The sequence below is a fragment of the Macrotis lagotis genome, chromosome 1 (assembly GCF_037893015.1).
Source record: "Macrotis lagotis isolate mMagLag1 chromosome 1, bilby.v1.9.chrom.fasta, whole genome shotgun sequence".
Classification (NCBI taxonomy): Eukaryota; Metazoa; Chordata; class Mammalia; order Peramelemorphia; family Peramelidae; genus Macrotis; species Macrotis lagotis.
In genome coordinates, this window is record NC_133658.1 from 542,723,380 (window position 1) to 542,745,894 (window position 22,515).

General features: G+C 39.0%; 1 protein-coding gene across 1 annotated transcript in view; it reads left to right on the forward strand.

Moving 5' to 3' along the window:
- Positions 1-16,400: 16,400 nt before the first annotated feature.
- Positions 16,401-22,515, forward strand: part of MAP3K15 (mitogen-activated protein kinase kinase kinase 15) — a 142,964-nt gene continuing 136,849 nt past the window's right edge. Inside the window, exon 1 of the mRNA XM_074214296.1 lies at positions 16,401-17,135. Coding sequence (XP_074070397.1) covers positions 16,751-17,135 — 385 coding nt within the window. The 5' untranslated portion in view covers positions 16,401-16,750. The remainder of the gene's footprint in view (positions 17,136-22,515) is intronic.

Consider the following 22,515-nt stretch of genomic DNA (forward strand, 5'->3'; position numbering starts at 1 on the left):
TCTTTACAAATTCTGGATGCCAGATTTTTTTCTGATATGTTTACTTCTACTGCAACTGATAAAAAATAGCCATTATTTATTTAGTATTTTAAGGTTTGTAAAGTGCCTTTAAAAATATTATCTCATTTGTTCCTCACAACAACCCTGGAAGATAAACACTATTAAGATTCCCATTTTGCAGATTTAAGCTAAGGCCAAGTAATTGGCCCAGAGTCACATAGCTAGTAAGTATCTGAGGCTAGATTTTGAACTCGTCTTCTAGACTCCAGGCCCAGAGCTCTATCCACTACTTCCCTGTCATGTACTTTAAAAATCACAATTATTTTCCCATCTTCTTAATCTCCTTTTACTTTTAAAGAAATCTTTTCTTTGTCTTTGCATAATCAATCATTGATTTTGCTTCCAGGGATCTTTGATAAATATAAAGATATTTCTCCTCTCTATAGTTTTGAGTATGTATATTATTAGCAGTAACAAAAGCAGTTATATTAAACTACTATTTATTATTTTATTATTTAATATTATTTCTATCTTGCTATTTATATGAAGGCATATATATGCGTGTGTGTGAAGTACATCTCAGTAATTGTTTGGGAGAGATATTTCAACTGAACCTTAAAGTATAGAATTTAGGTAAAATATGAGTTTCGGGGAAAGGAAAAGAAGATCAATTAATCAGTCAACAAATATTTATTAAGCACCTGTTATTTGATTGGACTTTGCTCTGTTTAGAGTCGCACAGCCAGGATATCAGAGATGAGACTTGAAATTAGGTTTTCCTGGCTCTCAGACAAACTTTCTTTCTACTAACCCACATTGTTTCCCAAAATAATTTGTTGATTTGAAACCTCTTTCACAATGTTCATAAAATTCTAAGTATCTTGGTCTGCTTGTGGAAATATTCTGTGAAATGATTACACTTTTGAGGTATATTTTGAAATATACCATTTTTTAAGGAATCTATCACAAAGCTGTTACTGATGATAGCTTTCTCTTCTCACTCCCGAAGTTGTGTTTTCTAAACTTTAGACATGTTGCCACCAGGCGGCAGTACCACATCACAGTGACATGACAAGAGCTGCTTTAGACTTCTGAGATTTGTGATGGTGGTCCTCTGATTTGGCTTGCCCAGAATTAATTGTAGGTTGTTTGTTGTTTTGTTTTTTCATTTTTTTAAATCATGTATTAAAGAAAGGATAGATAGATATATGCAAGACTTGTGATTTCTTCAGTTTGGAACCTTTCATTACCAATACAACTGATCAATTTATAAGGGAGCTAAGGGAAATCATTATCATCATAGCTAATATTTATATAATGTCTCCTATGTGTCAGTCACTGTCCTTACAATTATTATACCATTTGATCTTCACAACAACCCTGGAATATAGTTGCTTTGATTATCCCCAGTTTGCAGATGAGTAAACAGAGGCAAGCAGAGGTTAAGTGACTTGACCAAGATCCCACAACTAATAACTGGGACCAGACTTGAATTTAGTTTTTCCTGATTCCAGATCCAGCACTCTAACCACTATGTCTCTATTGCCCCATTTATTATTAAAAACAAGCATTTTTTAAGACACATTATTTACCAGGAACTTTGTTGGGTATTGAAGATAATAATACAAAGAATAAAATAATTCCTAGTCATAAAGAACTCCCTTCTGATGGAGACAAGCACATATATAAATATGAAGTGAAAATATACAGAAACACAAAGAAATCAAATAAAGAGAGTCTGGGAAGAAAGGTACAAGCCACTGGTTAATTAGGGAATGATTTATGTAGAAGTTGCTTGAATTGTCTTTAAAGAAGAGATGGACCTTTGAGGTAGAGGTAAGGAAATCATGAATTCAAGGCATGTGGGATGGACAGTTTAAAAAGACAGATACTTGTTTTTTTGTGAGAAACAGGGAGAAAGTCAATTTGACTGGATTCATAGAGCCCAGGATAGGGATTAGTGTCTAATGGGACTAGATAGATAGATTGAGGACACATTTTAAAGGGCTTTAAAAGGTAAAGAAAAGAGTTTATATTTGACCCTAAAATTAATAGGAATTGATTGAATAGGGGAATCATAAGGTCAAATATTTGCTTAAGAAAAATTATTCTGGCTGCAAGCTAATAGAATGACCTAGAGTGATGGGAGACTTGAAGTGGGAAGACTAGAATTGATTTAATTTAGATTGGGGAGGGGAAGAAGAATGGTCAGTTCATGAAGGTCTGTTAAGTCAGCTACAGAGAATGCTGGTGGTGAGATGCCTTGGCTTCCAATTCAGAGAATTTCTAGATATTTTTTGATTATTTACTTACTGATCTTGGCAGAAGGGCTAAGCTAGTTGAAGGAAACCAACTGGCCTCAAACTTCTCAGTGAATTAGGGGGCTGTCTATCCCAAGCATGTGAAGATTTCCCCCAAGGGAATGGTTGGATGACAACAGTTTGTTCCAATAGCCATAAAGGTGACTGAAGAAGCGTGGTGGAGCACTTAGAGCTTGGTCAGACATCAAAGATTCCAAGTTCATCCATTGCAACTGACCATCAGCAATCCTATTAACTTTTGTATTGTCACTGGACTTCAGTGACTCTGGAAAAGAGAATGAAGCTAATGACTTTGTGTAACTCTACCTTAGGACATCAACCTGTGTCTTCAAAAAGAAAGGACAAACAACAACTGTGTGGTAATGAAAATGCTTTTAATTTGCTTGCTGAGCCAGAATTGTGAGCACAAACAGACAAAATCTCTTTTCTCTTGTGACTTTCAAGAAATGCTACAAACTCAGGAAAGAGATAGTAGCATCTGTTGCCCTGTCTCCCTACATGGATTACCATGTGGCTTTGAACATATGGCTCCTCATATATTTGTCTCTGTTGTGTTTATTTTTCCTTGTTTATATGTGACTGAATGTTGAAAATGAAAGGATAGGAACCCAACTGATTTACTGAGTTTTGAAGAGTCAGGAGAACCATCATAGGTCCAGCAACAAGAATCCATAATAGAGTTGACTAGTATCTGCAGCAACTGGGTGAGGAGCCAATGTAACCCAATTCCACCATTTATCAACCCAGAAGCCAGGATATAGTGAACTGGAAACAAGGGAATGATTCGTCCATTGACTCTGTTGTATACAGAAGTGGTCTTGGTGGAAGGGATGTTTGTAGTGATAGGATTAATTGAAGTGCTTAATTTAAAATGAAAGGATTAACTGTGATATTATATCATCTAACTTTGTGTGGAAAAAGGCCCCAGACAGAGAATTACTGATGTAAGCCTATTTTTCTAAACTGGCCCAAGCACATGAAACACCAAGGACAGAAGGCATCGTTTCAGGACCTCTTACTCCGCATTCTTTCCTGAGAACTCTGTCTCAGGAACTTTGCAAATGGAAAATTCCCTAGCCTATGGGTACCTGGCAGAGGTTCAAGATTTTTCTTTTAAAAGGTCCTCTTCCCTCATAGCCAGTCAATTAGCTCCAGCTCAAACTACTTGATCTGCTGGCCTTTGTGTAAATAAAGATGCACTGAAAATAGATTCCTGCTCTCTCACAAACATCTTCAAACTGGGGGTGGGTGGGATGGGTCCCTAGAACCTTTCTGGGTCCCTTCCTCAACAGTAGCAATCACTTTAAGTTTGAATCCACTCTCCCTAGGAACCCAAATGGTAGAGAATAGTGTGCCCCAGGTTGGAGGTTTTTGTATTTCAAGTCTTTTGCTAAATTGCAGTAAAAGTCTCTTTGTAAAAGCTAATTTATATTAATTGGTTATCAGTGATGTCAAGGAGTTAACTGGTTCAGTGATATTGAGGTGCTAATTACTATTGATGATATTGGGAAGAATATTAAGAGCTATAGTAGCAGGAAGACACTCCAAACCCATAGAATTGTTTTAAGAATCAATCAGGGCAATTTAAAATCTATCTCTGTGGAATAAACCTGATTTGGATTTGGGAGAATGAAATTCTTCATCTTGCTTTGAGCAACTTTTTCCTTATTCATCTTCATTTAGAGTTTCACCATCTTCTCTTACCACCATAGCTGCCTGGTGGCTTTCACAACTTCTGGTTTTCTGAGAATGGGGTCACATACAAACCCTAAGGAAGGAATCTATTCTTGCCCAGTGGCATTGTCATTGTGACAGTATCATCTCTGACTCCAAGGTCCTTTGTGGATATCTTGAGTTCAATATTCCTTTGAGATTGGTGCTCTGAATACCCCACCAGCTAGTAGACCCAGTGGAGGAGATACAGATATGGAGTTTAGTTGCAAAAGGTACCTTTTACCAACATTCCATGGCTGCCTTGTTCAGGTTATAAGAGGCTAAGGGTGTGCTATGCACCACTATCTGCTCAAAGCAGGTATAGCTTATTCCAAAGGAACAGAAGAGAAAATAGTGAGGGATGAGGACGCAGTAGCATGGCATATTTAGTAGAAGATATAGTCACATCAGAAAAGGTAGAAACATCATAAAGAGCATTAGTGTTACTAAATATAGAAATGATATTATTGTGGAAGTATACTATAGACCACCTGGGCAGAAGAAATTAGATGAGAAAGCAGGCCCAGAGAATGTTATTGCAGTGGTAGGGGACTTCAATTATCCAATTATCACCTGGGGTTTCTTGTGCTAAAGGCAAGGTATAATAAATTTTCGATTTACATAAATGACCATTTCATTCTTTAAAACATGGAGGATATACAAGGGCACCTATTATTCTAGACCCAATTCTGATCAACAAGAACTGGTTATTATCATTCTTGACTTTTTTCTCATTTCTCCTATTTAATCTGCTGCCAAGGCCTTTTGATTTCTCCTTCTCAAAAACTCTCTACTACACCTTCTTCTCTCCTCCGATACTGCTATCACTCTATTGCAGTCCCTCATCACCTCATACTTTGATTATTGCAAGATGGTCTTACTGCTTTGTCTCTTCAATCCATTCTCTATTTAGCCAAAGTGATTTTAAAGTGATTTTTCTAAAATACAGTTCTGATCATGTCAAACCCTCTGCTTAAGGAACTCCAGGATGATAAAGATCACCTCTGGGATCAAATACAAAATTTTCTGTTTATAATCTAGTCCCTCCTACTTTTTCTACCACCTTTCTCCCTAACAGTTATTTTTTGTTTCAGTGACACTGGTTTCTGGCTGTTCCATACACAAGATCCTCTATCTCTCAGTTCTGGGTATTCTCTCTGTAAAATGTTCTCCCTCCCCTGCTTCAATTGTTGAGTTCCCTGACTTCCTTAAAATCCCAGCCATAATTCCATCTCCCATAGGCTTTCCTAATCTCTCTTAATTCTAGTGCCTTCCCTCTTTTTTTTTCCCTTTTTATTCTCTATGTGGCTTGTTTATACATATTTGTTTACATCTTATCTCTCCCATTAGATTTTTTTTTAGGTTTTTGCAAGGCAAATGGGGTTAAGTGGCTTGCCCAAGGCCACACAGCTAGGTAATTATTAAGTGTCTGAGACGGATTTGAACCCAGGTACTCCTGACTCCAAGGCCAGTGCTTTATCCACTACGCCACCTAGCCGCCCCTCTCCCATTAGATTTTGAGATCCATGAGGGCAGTTTGGTTTTTTGCTTCTTATTTTATCCCCAGCACTTAGCATATTGCTTTGCAAACAGTAGGCACTTAATAAATGTTTATGGCCTGACAGATAATTGAAAGAAACATGATAGAGATCTGAGATAATGACACTGTAGCACAGCATCCATCATATGGAAGGAGAAGGAAGTGGGGATTAGTCGGACATGAATCCTACATTTAAGAAAGAGCAAATTTGGATAGATTCAAGATAAGTAAAATCTATAATGGCCAAATATTTTGAGGAGAAAGATGGCCAAGGAGCTACAGAAAGCTCTTAAGAATGAAATTTTGAAGTTCAGACAAAAAATGCTTTTGATGAGGAAGGGACTATTATGTGTACACACTGAACTCACTGACCAACTTAAGTTTTTAAAATTTAGAAGGTGTCAAAACAGGAGAATTAGTAGAGTAGCCCAATCCTAAAAGAATTGTTTCAGGAAAATTAAGCCCTAAATGAGAGGAGGGTGGTGATGTTAAGTATAATTAAAAAGGTTCTGTACATGCATGCATGTGTGTGTGTGTGTGTGTGTGTGTGTGTGTGTGAAACCATGCTGGGGGCAAGAATAGTTTCAAAGAGAATATTGCTTCATGGGTTGGGTGAGAGAGTATCTCAACCTCTTTAACACCTATTTTGCTTTCTTTTACTTTTCCAGGGAGAGTGATCATTGAATTAGAAGGACCAAAAATGGTAGGGAGTCTCAAGATAAAGGAAGAGATCTAGTTCTCTGCAGTGAGTTTAAGTCAACACTGATGGATCAAAATCACTGGAAAAGTAGTCAGAAGATTCCTGGGATTCTTCTGTTGAGAATTTAAAGATCTTGGAGAACAAGCTTAGCTCTATACAATAGAAGGGAAAATTTGTTCCACTTTTTACAAAAGGAGGAGGGTGAAGACCAAGAAGTTTGACATCTGTTCCTGGCAATATTCTACAATTCATTTTTGAGGGGATGGTTTATGAACATTTAGAAAGGTAAAGACTGTTCATCAAAAGTCAGCATGGCCTCATGAAATACAAGGTCATACTATACTGATTTTAATTTCTTTTTTAAAAAACAGACTAAGACTTGTAAAAGGGGAATGGCTTAGTGGCTAGAAAGTTGGCTTTGGAATGAGGACAATTCAAATTCAAATACTGCTTCTGGTTTGTATCAGCTATATAATTCTTAGTGTTACAAATTCTCAGTGCTCCCATAAATTGTGCTTAATTTTCATATTTGCATCTATCATCATTTTATATAATTATAATGTATTTAGTAGAAACATATTGTCTGGAAAGGTTTCTGCTCTGTTAAGTTTTGTTCAGTCATTTTTCAATAATGTCCAAGTCTTTGTGACCTCATTTGGGGTTTTCTTGGCAGAGAAACTAGAGTAGTTTGCCATTTCCTTCTCCAGTTCATTTTACAGATGAGAAAACTGAGATAAACAGGTAAATTGATGTTACTTCAATCGCACAGCTTAGAAGTGTCTGAGGCTAGATTTGTACTCAGGAAGGTGAGTCTTTTTGACTCCAGGTTCAACTCTTTATCCACTGTTCCATCTATATGCTCTGCCAAATAAAAAAGTTTTTTTTAAAGTCAATAAACTATGCAATACAATTCAATCTTATGCTCTCTGCTTTTCAGTCAATCTTGTCATTTTAAGATATAATTGATATAGAAAACTGTCTATAGAAGACATGATGATTTCCTTGGAAAATCATAATTGAGACAATATCTTCAGCAAAATTGCAGGTTATAAAATAAACCCCAAAAGATCAACCTTTATACTGAAAACAAAGTCCAAAAGGCAATTATAGAAAAGGGAATACCATCCAAAAAATCATAAAATACATAAAATATTTAGGGATCAGTTTGCTAAAACACAAAGAGTACTTGTAGAGATTCAATTACAAAGTGCTCCTTAAAGAAATTTAAAAAAAACCCTCCTGAAATAGCTGGAAGAATATTCGCTATTCATGAATGGATCATGTCAACATAATAAAAATGACAATACTACCAAAGTTAATTTATAGTTTCATTATTATATCAATCAATTTTTAAACGAATACTTCACAGAACTTGATAAAATAATAACAATTCATTTGGAGAAATGAAAGATCTAGAATATCCAGAGAAATGATTTTTAAATGTAATAATAATATAAAAAATTAATGGGGCAGCTAGGTGGCACAGTTGAAGAGTATCAACCTTGGAGTCAGGAGGACCCAAGTTCAAATCAGTCCTCAGAAACTTAATTGCCTGTGTGACTTTGGGCAAGTTACTTAATCCTAAGGTCTTAAAAAAATAAAAATTGGGGCAGATAGGTGGTGTAGTGGATAAAGCACCGGCCTTGGAGTCAGGAGTACCTGGGTTCAAATCCGGTCTCGCACACTTAATAATTACCTACCTGTGTGGCCTTGGGCAAGCCACTAAACCCCGTTTGCCTTGCAAAAACCTAAAAAAAAATAAAATAAAATAAAAATTAAAAAAATAATGCTTCCAAACCTCAAACTATATTATAAAGTAGTTGTCATCAAAACTATTAGAGGCATTGATTTTTAAAAAGAGAGCAAGTATTCAATGGAACAGATTGGGGGTGGGGGGAAATGGCACTGCTAGTACCTTCCCCCTAACTGTCTCTTCAATTACTTTCAACACTGTATATATCTTATATGTACAATTTTAACATGTTTCTCCTAAAAGAATATAAGCTCCTAGAAACAAGAACTGTATTTTTTAAAAGATCCATAGTGCTTAACATTGTATATTTCCCCATGTATAAGATGCTCCCATGTATAAGACACACCTTAATTTTAGGGACTGAAATTTGGAAAAACAAGGTATTACATAAAGTTATTGAACTCTTAATTTACCATCAAATTCATACATCACTATCAAAACTCCCATCCATTAGCTTGTCCTCATCTGCATCTGATGATGAATCAGTCTCAGGAGAGGCTCTGACTGCTCTCCTGCCTGTGCTCTGGTCTGGCGTTGACCACCTTGGGGGTAAGTCTGGTGCCTGGATGCATGCTTAGTCCATTCTGTTTCATGAATCTGAAGCACCAGTTGTGTCTTCCTTTGAAATCAGTATCTTCTTTTCATCAGTAATTCTTCTGGCCTTCTGCTGAACAATCTTTGTGGACACAAGGAATTCCACTTGCCCTTTGCTCTTCTATCCATCTCTTCAACCTCTCTCTAACTCAGGCCCTTTGGCTTACTTGCCTCTCATGACCTTCTTCTTTCAAGGAGTTCTCAGTGGGATTTCTTCTTCCTGTAGCCAGGCTCAGATTGTTTTCTCAGTTGGAGGAGGACCAAACTGACATCCAACGGAACTATTTCCATTCACTTTGGCAAACTGGATCATTTTTAACTTGAATTCATCACTTTATAAAAAATCTTTTCTGAGCCATTTCTGGGCAGAATGTGGCGAAATATAACCTAATATACCAGTAACAAATGTGAAACAATGAGAGCAAGACAATAAGCACTGGAAATGCAAGCAAAAAAAATCTACACTACTGTATAAGACACTCCCAGTTTTAAGACCCCAAATTTATTGAAAAAGGGTTCATCTTATACATGGGGAAATATGAGACTCCATTCCTTGAACCTGCAATGGAAAAAAAACTAACAAAAAAGCCAGAATTCCTTTTCTTAGCACCATGTGGCCTAAGTCTAAGAGGAGGAAAAAAGCCCTAGGTTTTCTTTCCATATTTCATGATATTATGGTCTGTGAGTGAAGGAATCTCACCCATAGACAGGAAATTCAGATAGAAAAGTAGGCAATAGAAAAAAACTACATGTATCCATTCCATAGCCTGATGCAGAATGTACACACACATACACACACACACACACACACACACACACACACACACACACACACACACACCAGTTTTTCAACCAGTTTAGGTTGACCAGTATCTTCCATAAGGGTAATATCATTTTACATCACCTAGGTATGACCCAAACCATCAAGATATTTATTTTTTGTCTTATTTTATAAAGGTTTCGTGTTTAAGAGTCAGTATTGTTTTTGAAACTAATTGTACAATAAGATGAGCATCAATAAGGACCAGAATTATAGATAGTATATCTCTACTATATATAGTATATATTAGAATGTATACTTCTCACATCAAGGATTACCCACAGGGCTCTGAGAATTGAGTTATAGCCTTGTATTGTACTCGCCTCTGATAATTCTGGATCTACCAGCATGAGGGTAGGTTGGGCGAATGACTCAGTCCAAAAAGTGAGTAGGGGTCAATTACTCTGTCCACAGATCACACTCATTTTTTCTCCTAGTTTAATAATAATGGACAGTTAAATGGCTCAGTGGGAAGAGCTCTAGTCCTGAAGTGAGGGGAGAACCTGAGTTCAAATTTGACCTCAGAGCCTTGCCATTTACTAGCTGTATGTTCTTGGGTAAATCACTTAACACTGATTGCCTTATATCCAGGGCCATTTCTAGTCATCCTGATCTACAGCTAGTCACTAGACCCAGATAGCTCCAGAAGAGAAAATGAGACTGGATGTGCATTTTATAGCATCATCTCCCAGATGACATTGTTTTCTTCAAGAACAAAGGACAAACAACAACAATAGTGAACACTTATATAGCATTGTGCAAAGTACTTTGCAATTATTATCTTAGAGGACCCTTACAACATCCCTGAGAGGTAAGTGCTATAATTATCTCCATTTTATAGGTGAGGAAATCAAGGCAAACAGGTTAAATGACTTACCTAGGATTACACAACTAGTGAGTGGCAAGTGTCTGAGGCTGGATTAGAACTCAGGTCTTCCATGGTTCCAGGTCACTGCCACCTGAGGCAATGCTGCTTTCAATATTCCATCTTTCATCACTGTCAAGTTTTACAGATAAAGTCATATTCTAAACTTATTTTGCCTTGAGCTGAAATCTTGATTTGGCAAATAAGTTCAGAGTTTTCTGATTAAGGTATTTTTCAGGGTTTTTTTCCTCATTGTTAAAGCAATTAATTGATTTTTATCAGTTAAAGTTAGAATGAAATTATTATGTTTTGCATCTGACTTTTCTGTCTATTGACTTCTCATGATCAACAACTAGTTTGAATGAGTCAGAATTGAATTTTAATTGTACATCTTATCTTTTTCTCATTTGTATTTTTTTTATAATTCCTATTACTGTTTGTCTTCTAGATTCTCATTACTACAGAAGTCACTTGTTCTAACAAGTTGGTGGTCTAGCTGTACATAGACAGCTGATTTAGCAATGATTTCCTCCGAAGTAAGCAGTCATTTTCCATTTTTCAAAATATAACCAATTCCATTTGAGGGAAGGAGGAGTCTTATCAGCACTCCTCACCCTTAGCACCTACTGATGCTGATATATGTAAATCATCTGTTTGGTCTATAAATATTTGACTTTTCTCATATTTTATTTCTGATTCATGTTTTCTTATATATTTTCCACTATTATCAAGAATTTCTGTTTTTATTTAAGACCATCAATTATCCAAAATAAGTATGTTTTCATTTGGAAAGTCTTACCAAGTTCTTCCTGGAACTCTCTGTCTTTCAATCCTCTGAAACAGATGTTGCTACATTACCTGGAATTACTTTCATAGAAATCCTTTTTTTTTCTCCAAAAGTGATCACTGCAATAAGCGACAATAAATACATGTAAAGATAGTTTTCAACATTGGTACAATCATGTTTAACTTTTTTTCCATATTAGTCATGTTATGAAAAAAAGTATTAGAATTAAAGGGGGGAATCATGAGGAAAAAAGCATAAAACTAAATTTAAAAAGTAAAAATAGTATGCTTTGGTCTGCATTCAGACTCCATAGTTCTTTCTCTAGATGTGAATGGCATTTTCCATCACATTGAATTGCTAAAAGACATAATTCACTGTAGTTGATCATCCCACAATGTTGCTGTTAATGTGTACAATCTCCTGGTTTTGCTCATTTCGTTAAGTATCAGCTCATCTAAGTCTTTCTAGGATTTGCTGAAATACACCTGCTTATCATTTCTTTTTTTAAAGTGATTTTTTTTAAGTTTTAAAATTTTATTTATTTAAAGTAATTAGGTTAAGTGACTTGCCCAAGGTCACACAGCTAGGTGATCATGAAGTGTTTCAGGTCACATTTGAACTCAGGTCCTCCTAACTCCAGGGCCAGTGCTCTAACTACTGTGCTACCTAGCTGCCCCTCATCATTTCTTATAGAAAAATAGTATTTCATCACAGTCATATACCACAATTTGTTCAACCATTCGCCAATTCTTTGCCACTACAAAGCGAATTGCTATAAAAATTTTTGTACATGTGAGTCTTTTCCCTTTTTATGATCTCTTTAGAATAACAGAGCTAGTAATGGTATTGCTGAATCAAAGGGTTTATACAGTTTTGTAGTCCTTTGGGAACTTTGAACAATTCCAAATTGCGCTCCAGAATGGTTGGATCAGTTCACAACTCCACCAACAGTGGCTTTGTGTCCTAGTGTTCCCAAATTCCCTCAACAATTACCCTTTTCCTTTTTGTCATATTAGTCAATCTGATAGGTGTGAGGTGGTACCTCAGAGTTATTTTAATTGTATTTCTCTAATCAATGATTTATAGAATTTTTTCCTTAAGATTATAGATATCCTTAATTTCTTCATCTGAAAACTGCTTGTTCATATCCTTTAATCATTTATCAATTGGGGAATGAAAGCCAGAGTTTTTCCTGAAGCACAGTAAACATTTTAGTTGCTTTTTGTCATTGTTTGCTAAAAAGGAAAAAACCCAATATTTTTTTTCCTTAAAATGGTATCAAAGCAGTAGGGTCAGATTCCTGGGTGATAATCAGTGCATACTTTTATAGTCTTGAAATGGAGTCAAAATTGGAAATAACTAGTTTAACTACTATTGGTATGGACAAGTAACATTACATAGGATTAAGGAAAATAGAGAACTACCTTGAGTTTAATCCAATAAATATTTATTTAGTTTCTACTAGTGCTAGCCACTAGGTTAAGCTTTGGGGGCTAAAGAAAGGGGAAAGAGACAGCTCTTGCCCTCAAGGAGCTTACAATCTAATGTGAGAAACAACATGCACAAGTTATTTCTAGGATAATTAGGAAAAAATTATAAGGGGGGGGGAATTGGAATTAAGAGGGGCTGGAGAAAGTTTCCAATAGATAAGGTGGAATTTTTGTAGGGTCTTAAAGGAAGCTAGGGAAGTCTATAGTTGGAGCAGAGGAGAGAGAGCATTCCAGGCATGAAGGACAGCTTGTCTGTGAAATAGCCAGAAGGCTAATGCCACTAGATCAAAGAACAGTGATGGGGAGAAGTTTCAGTATCAGGGCTTTGATTGCCAAATAGAGGATTTTATATTTGAACCTGATAGCAACAAAGGTCACTGGAGTTTACTCTTTGTGTTTGTGTGTGTGTGTGTGTGTGTGTGTGTGTGTGTGTATGAGAGAGAGAGAGAGAGAGAGAGAGAGAGAGAGAGAGAGAATTGCAGTATGTGTGTGTGGGAGTGATGTGATCAGATCTTTGTTTTAGGAAAATCACTTTAATAGAAGAATGGAGAATGGATTTGAGTGGGGAGGCTAGACAGGCAGATCCATTAGCAGGCTATTGCAGTAATTACTGCATGACTGATAGAATTTGCAATGAAGTGGTGGCAATGTCAGAGGAGAGAAGGGTGTTTATTGGAGAGATATTAAAAAGGTGAAATTGGCAGCCCTTGGCAATAGCTTGGGCATGTGTGGGGTGAAAGATAGTAAGGAATCCAGGATTATTCTTAAATTAGGAACCTAAGACTAAGAGCAGGCTGTTACGGTAGGAGAAGTGGGGGGGTAAAGGTCACGTAGGTTTTAAGAGGAAAGATCACAAGTTCTGTTTGGATGTATTTTGTTTAAGATGTCTTTTAGACACCCAGTTTAAGATATCTGAAAAGTGGACTCCAGATATGGGATTAGAGGTCAGGAGAAAAATTGGGCTAATAAAGTCTTGATGATATAGCCAAAAGCCTCCTACAAATTCAAGATCAACTGGATTCCCTAGCCTCAGTAACCTTGCAAAAACAGATGAATCTACTGACAAGGAGGGAGGCCTCTGTTCCTGGCTAAAGAATGCTGCTTCAATGTTAATCAGTCTAGATTGGTTATGGATGCTGCTAAAGAAAAACCCTGATAGAACCTCAGGTATTAAGGGAAAATCAGCTGACACCTGGTCCAATGGTTTTGGTCTTCCCACATGGAAGTCTTCCTTTGACTCCTTCCCATATTAATCCCACTAATCATGGTCTTTTTGGCACTTTTCTTAGGTTCTCCATTGTTTTGGATGCTTATACCCTTCATCCACAAAACAGTGAACACTGTAACGTCTCAGATGACCAAATCCATGATGCTGCTTCAGGCACAAGGATACCAACAGTTCCATCCTTTACCCCTTTTTTGTTGTTGTAGTTGATGACATCATTGCCCCCACTCAGCTAGAAGTAGCTCCAGAAGAACTGACTTCTGACTCCAATCCTTCTTAGTAAACTTAAAACAAAAAGGCTGGAATGTTGGATCCAGGCCTGAGTTTCAGTGTTGTCCAGTAAAGCCTCATTGATTATTCTTTCCTAAGGACACAAATCCTAACCTCCATAGAAAATCCAAACAACTTCACAATCTCACCCCCCAAACAAAACATATTCTCCATGGAGATCCCAATGGTTCCCAGTCCCTATAGAAATCATACCACTCTGCCTCCTATAGCTAATACCCTATAAAAAAGACTTTCCTACTACCGGGATGCTGAAGTCTGCTTGGACCTAGTTCGCTGTACTTGCCTTTAATAAACAACTTTACATTCACTTCCATTATAATTCCATAGTCCTTTTTCCTGAGAGTTCACCTTTTGACCTTTCACTATCCTCTCTCTTTTTCAGTTCCCTTTTATGTGTTGTCTTCCTCCACTAGAATTTAAAGTCCTTTAATCCAGGAACTGCCTTTTCCTTCTTTTTTTAAAAAAAATTGTATTTAGATCCCCAAGGTTTAACATAGCCTGCCCCTACTCCCCCCCAAAAAAAACCAACCTGGCTTGTAGTCGGTTTAATAAATGCTTATTGCCTGCCTGCTACACAATCTTTTGATAATCAACTCCTATCTATATTACAACAAAATTAGTCCACAGGACATGCACCTGATAATGGCAATGAATAATGAATGGTTCAATTAAATGGCTACACATACATAAGATTTTTGCTATCAGCTTGGGCAGCTGTGCAGGGTTGAAATATTTTTTGTGGTACAAATTGTTTAATGCAAGTCAAAGAGGCAAACACTATGTAACAGACAAATAGAGGGAACAGTGTTTCTTAGTAGCCTAAGCCTGGTTTACCTCTACTCAGCAGGATTTCTTTTAAGAGGAGGAAATTATTCAAGCAAGATTTCATAATGTACTGTTTCATTATACTTGGACTGCAAGTCTCAAGATGGAATTAAAAGAAAAACTGTTAGGAAGGATTGAAATGGGTGCTAGTAAATGTACCCAGGCTTTACTTCTTGGATTAATGACAGATTATTTTGGGACAAGCTTTATTTCCAAATCCATAGCACTCATTGGAAATAATAGTAAAATGAACAGGTTCTTATTTAAAACAAAAAAACACATTGTCCTATTAAATGGAAAATGCCTTTTTATTAAAATTTGTCTACTTTTCCAATTTTCTCATTTCCTCTACTTATTAATTTTCACTAAGCCTTTGGATTACTTTTTCAATCAATTGATCACATGTGTTTTCTCTTTAAGACCCACATTGACTAGAAAAGTCAAAGCCCACGGTTTCTCCTCAGCCTTGATAATGCCTATCAGTTTCCACACCGGTGCTCTATATTGTCTTTATATGTTTTTCTCAGATTTCTGGTTTTGCTTTGCACGTCATCCTTAAATTCTAGCGGAAAACTGAAATGCTTGCTTTCATCAAAGAGAATTGTGTCCTGCTCCTGACAGTGAATATTTCCAGTCTACTCCCTCTAAGCACTTAAATTTGAGCGCTCCCTACCACAGCTGCCCCACATTTCATTATAAAGACTACTGTGATTTGGTGGCTCGATGAGGCTGTGCCACGAGGTCTGCCTTAGAGGGTTTCATTCTCCTTGGAGGCTTGGGGTCAAAGGACCCCGCCCGAGGTCGTGGTCAGAGCCGGAGACGTGCCCGGGGGCTCACTGGAGTCCGAGTGGCCCCTTCATTAGTCAGCCGGTCCAGTGCTTAGAAATCTCAGCAGAACAGCTGGCAAGTCTGTTTCTTGGGGACTGGACAAGTTCCTGCGGGGAATAGGGCAGCTTCCCCAGCCACCCGCAGGTGCCCCGTCCCGGGGTGTCCGGAGTCTGAGCGTCCTTTGGACCGAACGTCGGCGGGGGGGGGGGGGGGGGGGGGGCTGCCGAGGTCGTGAAGCGCCTTCCCCGCCGGGCAGGCCGGGCCGTGCCTGGCTCCCGCCTGGAGCCCGGACTCCGGCGCCCCCAGCCTCAGAGGGCAGCGCGAGGCCCAAAGCGCCTCTCTTTTCCCCGGACTCTGCCAGCGCCGCCCTTTGCTGACCAGCCCGGGGGCCTGGGCACTGCTCTGAGCGGGTTCCCGGCTGACATCGGGGGCCCCTGCTCCGGCCCAGCAGGGTGTCTAACAATCAGGCGTGGAGGCCCGGGGGACGCCCCGACCCCCCCCCCCCCCCCGGGGCGCCCGCCCAAACCCAGAGGGCAGCGGTGGAGGGTAAAGGCCGGCCCCGGGGGGAGGAGGGGAGGGAGGGCGGCGCTCAGCCCCGGGAAGACTCTCCGCCCACCCCGGACTCGGCCGCAGCCGCGGAGAGGGGACGCGGGGCAGGTGTGGGACTGGAAGTTTCAGGAGCGCGTTGCGGCCGCGGGCTGGGCCCTGGCTCAGTTGTCCCGGCCCGGGCCCCCTTTCTCTTTCGTCTCTGCACTTGTCTTGCCTCCTCTCCGCTTCTGGGCCGGGCTCCAGCAAGCCTCTCCCCGAGCTCCGGCCGCCTCCTCCCTTCTCCCGCGCCTCTCCCCCGGACACCTTCCTGCGGACCCTCCTCCAGGCTCCTCCACTAGAGACCGCCTCCCCGCTTCTAACTACTATCGGTTCTCAGCCGACTTCGGGGGCCCCCGGGCCTGGGACGTCCCTGTAACACGGGCGGTGGGGCAGAGGTCCAAGCCGCCCCCATGGAGAGCAGCGGCGGGGGCCCCGTTGGGGCTCCCTTGGCCGCGACCGAACAGCCTCAGGCGAGCCCCCCCCAGCAGCCCCTGCAGCCCCCCTCGGGGGGAGAGGCGGGCGAGCTGACTGGGACCGGGTCGGAGGGGCCGGGGGTGGCCCCCGAGGGCGGGGAGGGCGGCGGCGGGGCTCAGCCCGGGGGTCGCCGGCGCTCGCTGCGGGCCGTCTATGTGCTGAACGACAGCCCCAAGGGCGGGGCAGGGGGCAGCCCCGAAGCCGGGGCGCTGCAGTGCCTCCAGCGGGCGTGTGAGGCCGAGGGGGCCCACCTCGCCACCCTCAACTTCGGGGAGCTGGACTTCGGCGAGACTGCAGTGCTGGACACCTTCTACGATGCAGGTGAGAGGCAGGAGGGGCAAGCACTGGACCCAGACCCCCCCGGTGGGGCTCAAGAACTCTGGAGCCCCAGTGGACCCTTTGGGTTTGCTAGTGCAGGCTTCTCCTTTTACAGATGAGGAAACTGACGTGAAGTGACATTGCTCGAGGGCACAGCTGCCTTCCCACCTTAAATCCCCCAAAGTAGGATTTAAATTCAGGTTTTCTGACCTCAAACCACTTACTCTTTCCACTACCCCACCGAGTGCCCTTCATTTTACAGAGAAGGAAGGTGAGGCTCAGAGAGATTGTGATCTCCACTGGGACATAAGGAAGTAAGTAGGGAAAGGGAGGGTTGGAATCAAGGTTCTGTCGCCAATTTCCCTGCTTTACACCCAAGACCCTTCTCTATCTGACTGATATCCATCCTGGTTCTTCAGCCTTTGGGGCTCTACCTCCCCTCTCTATCCTAGCTATATATAGATATATATGTGTGTGTGTGTGTATAGCTATATATATATGTGTGTGTGTGTATAGCTATATATATATGTGTGTGTATATATATATACATATATATAGGCTTAGAACTTCATTTTTTAAAACAACATTCTTATTTCCTATTTAAGGAATTTCTTAAAATTACTAAAACTTTTATAATGTTCCAAGGGCCTTCGTATCCATTATTTTATTTATTCTTTGGTTACCTTGTGAGAAAGATCATACTTCTTAGAATAGGAAGAGACCTTACAAATGAAGTTTATTAAAATACAACTTGCTCAATGTTCTTGAGGTGGCAAGCTCAAGTCAATATATGTAACTCAACTTTGCAAACCTCAGAATGCTAAAATTAATTCTACCTTTTTGTGTGGAAAAGTAGCATAACATTAGGTAGTCAATATTACTACACTATAAAGTATAGGGAAGATAAGTATGATCTACTTTTTATAGATAAATTTACAGATATAAATTGATACTGCTAATGAACATTTATTTAATGTTCTTAAATATTAGTTTACAAATGGAAACAAATCCTCCATCTAAGGATTAATCAGTTCTGTACACATAATCAAATGCATAGCTCTCTCCCTTTGCCTCTCCTCCCTCTCTTTTTCCCCCTCTCCCCCTTATGATTGGAATAATGCCTTGTCCTAATTTATAGAACCTCAGCATGTTAGGGCTGAAATGGATTTTGCAGATTCTTTACTACAATCTCCTCATTTTTTTTAAGATTAAAAAACCAGAGATTCATAGAAATTAAGTGACTTATTCTAGATGACTTAGCTAATTAGTAAGAATATTGGATCTAGCAGGGGAAGGGACTATACAAAGTTCCAGAGTCTGCTAGGTGGCAGAGTGGATAGAGTGTTAGGCCTGGAGTTAGCAAGATCTAAGTTCAGATTTGACTTCAGATGCTTCCTGTGTAACCCTGGGCAAGTCATTTAACTGTTTGCCTCAGTTTCCTCATCTGTAAAATGAGCTGGAGAAGGAAATGGCAAACTATTCCAGTATCTTTGCCAAGAAAACCTCAGATGAAGTCATGAAGAGTCAGAAATGACTGAAAAACGACTGAATGATCTGCCAGGTGATATAGTATGTGGTTTACAAATATTATCTTATTTGATCCTCACAGCTATTCTGGGAGGTAGTAACTGTTATTAACCCCATTTTACAGAGAAGTGTGGCAAACAAGTGACTTGTCCAGACAAAAAACAGTCCAAATTTGAATTGAAGTCTTCCTGACTTGGCTACAGAAAAGTAAGAACACCAAGCCTTCTCACACAACTTTGATGAGGTTTTTGGGTAAAAAGTTTCAAGACAAAACAGTCCCAGACCTAGGAATGCTGCTCTTTTAGCATAAATCTTTATCCTCCTTAAACTTGTTGAGGAACCATTCTCCAGCCAATCCTAGAATTCTCCAGATTACATGAATTCAGTTAGTTTGTTCTCAAGTTTTTATATAAACAAAGACCATCAGATAATTTATGGGTTATCCGATGGCTGTCTTGGCATTGTTGGCATAGAATCAGTGAATGTTTGAGCTTGTGGAGTCCCTACCATCTCCTGGTTTGGGGCATTTTCACTGGCTGACTTATACCTGGAATTCTCTCTCCTTATCCCTGCTTTCCACCCTCTCTGGCTTCTTTCAGGGTCCAGCTAAAAATCCACCTGCTATAGAACAAGGCCTTACCGATTACCCCTTAAACCCTAAGTGCCTTCCCTCTGCTCCAGTTTATGGTGGAGAAATAGTTGTTTTCATGTTGTCCGCCGAGACACAATGCACTTTCCATTAGACTTGGAAGCTCCATGAGAGCAGTGACTGGAATTTTATTTCTGTTTTTGCCATTGGTTCCTTAGTATTTAGCACAGTGCTTGTTGACTGACTTAATGATCATCATCCAGCATTCACCTGCAGGTTTTTAATTAATCGTCTACTTGGTATCAGACACTGTACTAGGTGCTGAGGATGCAGACAAGAAATGAAATAAACCTTATTCTTGGAGGGCTTTCATTTTTTCTGTTCCCCCTGCTTCATTTTACTGAGGAAGAAATTGAAATCCTCATAGGGGTAAATAATGTCTGTATTTTAGATCAAAAAGCAAGTCAGTGACATTATTAAGCCTGGAACTCATCTCCTAATTTCTGAGGTAGTGCTTTCTTCCTAACTTCAAATGCCTGTCTTTTAACAATCTCTGAAATTTTTGCCTGATGATTGTCTCTTTCAAAGAAATTGTTCTATTGTAGCACTGTTCATTTTTCTAAATACAATCCATGTAAGAGGGAATGTGCATTTGGTGTGGGGGGGGGAGAAGGAGAGAGGAAGGGAAGAGAAGAAGAGGATAGGAGAGGAGGAGAGAGAGAGAGAGAGAGAGGCGAAAATTTGCTTTGCATGTGCAAATGGTCTTTTTTATTTTTAAATCATCCAATGTTAATAAGGCTCTATTCTCTCCATTCTCTTGTATCTTGGGATCTTGGAGAAACAAAGAAGACTCTCTTAAGACTTTCAGTTTCATTGGTATGAGATTTATCATTGCTGTTTAGTGGTGTCTGACTATGTCCCTGTGGATCATAGCACATCAATACTGGCCATGAGGTTTTCTTGGAAAAGGTAGTAGAGTAGTTTGCCATTTCCTTTTCCAGTGCACTAAGACAAACAGGTTGTGACTTGCCAAGGGTCATATAGCTAGTAAGTATCTGAGGCCATATTTGAACTTAGGTCTTCCTGACAACAGGCCCTGCACTCTACCTCGTGAGTCACCTCACTGCCTCATGAGATTGGTTTCTGTGTTTTTAATCTGATTATTCAAAGCTTTTGGAATTCTGTGTTTTTGAATTGCCAATTTAACAGGGACTTTCAGGAGATGCCAAATTTACTTCCTTTTATTGACTTTGGATTGGCCTTATCTACATCATAGTTAAAAATGTTTTAAAGTGCATAGCTGTTTCTTTAACAAAGGAAATAAATTTTGTCTTATTTCTCATCCCTGTGTACTAAAATATTTTGATTTAATTCCCTTGTCTATATGAGCATTAAAAACATGAATAACAATCTTATCAAATTTGGGTTTGAAGGAAGGAAAATTGTACTTTTCCAATTTTTCTGTTTTTGAAGAAAATAATGGATTACTTTATTAGGGTGCATACCCTAATTTGATACATAGGCATCAAATTAAATTGCCTTGTGAGAAATTATAAACAATATTGTTTCTAATAAGTTTTTAAAATTCCTTTTAGGTTCACAAATGTTTTCTTCTCAATACTGGAATGTTTGACATGAGTTGAATTTTATCTCTGAGGAAACTTGATCATTTGATATTGCAGAAGAGATTTCAGGCTGTAGTTAATGGTTCAAGTAGTTAGTGGAATTGAAAGATTTAGAGCTGGAAGGACCTTAGAAATCATTTAGTCCAGGGATCTCGAACCTTTTTGAGTTATTTCATGGATTCCCCTATATTATAGCAATTGTATTATTGTATTAGGTAGCATCAATATATAGTAAACTGATTAGAGTGTTGCTTTTAGGAAGGCCTGGGTTCAATCATTACTTCTTAACAACTACTAGTTATGTGACCATGGATAAGTTACTTTATCTGTCTGAGCCTATTTCTTCATTTGTAAAATTGCAATAAAATACCCTCATTGGGTATTTTTGGTGAGGTCCAAATTAATAAAATGCTTTGTAAATTTTAAAGTGCTATATGGATTTTAATTTTATCAATGGGGAAGAAAGTTGATGAAATGTCAGAAATGCTTAACAATTTTGTATTCCATTAGCCATACAGTGTCCGTATAAAAAGAGAAATAGTGAAATATAAATATCTGAAATACTCCTTACACAGAAAGTTTTTGTTTATAGTCATACTACATTTTCTTGGAGTTAGATACCAAAATGATATTTCTATAATTCATATATGATGATATATAAAAATAATATATTTTAGATTTAATATGACTTCATATATATTTGGGGAAAAAGAAAAGACTAAAAAGATGAAATAAGGAACAAATTTCTCTAGTCAGGAGAGAAGCGTGCCGCTGACTGTCATTGAAAGAAGAGAGACAGAAAAACAAAAATTCATACATTTATAATGAAGTATTTTGGACAGCAAGCAACAGTATGTGTGTGTAAATATATATGTGTATGTATGTATATATTCTGTAAACATACAAGCATAAAAGTTCAATAAGTATCAAGTTTTTAGCCAGATAAATGAGTTCAGTTTTGCCTGGGGCAGACATAGCCATTTTGGACTCCAGTTTCCTCATTTGTAGAGTGAGAGGGCTACACTGCTTCAGGATTTTCTAAACTTTGGTCCATAGAATTATTTTCCAAAGAGTCCATAAATCCATTTGTACCCTAAGTACTGTCATTTTTATATTTAACTGCAAGAAAGTTATGACAGTATAAGACAGTATAACAAACTCTTTCTTCTCATAGATAGCCCACCCCCTCACATACATACATACTTTAAAGAGAATAGAGCCAATTTTGAGTATCTTACTTGTTGACTGCCTAGAGACTTGAGTTTTCTGCCCTTAAAGACTAAAAAAAGGCAAAGGCTTTTCCACTGATGACTGGAATCTTTAAAAGTTTGAAGTGAGTTGTACGAAAATATTCATAGCAGCCCTGTTTGTGGTGGCAAACTGGAAATCAAGTAAATGCCCTTCAGTTAGGGGAATGGCTTAGAAAACTGGTATATGTATGTCATGGAACACTATTGCTCTATTAGAAACCAGGAGGGATGGGAATTCAGGGAAGCCTGGAAGAATTTGCATGAACTGATGCTGAGTGAGATGAGCAGAACAAGAAAAACATTGTACACCCTAACAGCAACATGGGAGTGATGACCAACCTTGATGGACTCGCTCATTCCATCAGTGCAGTACAGTGTGGAGTTTGAACAAA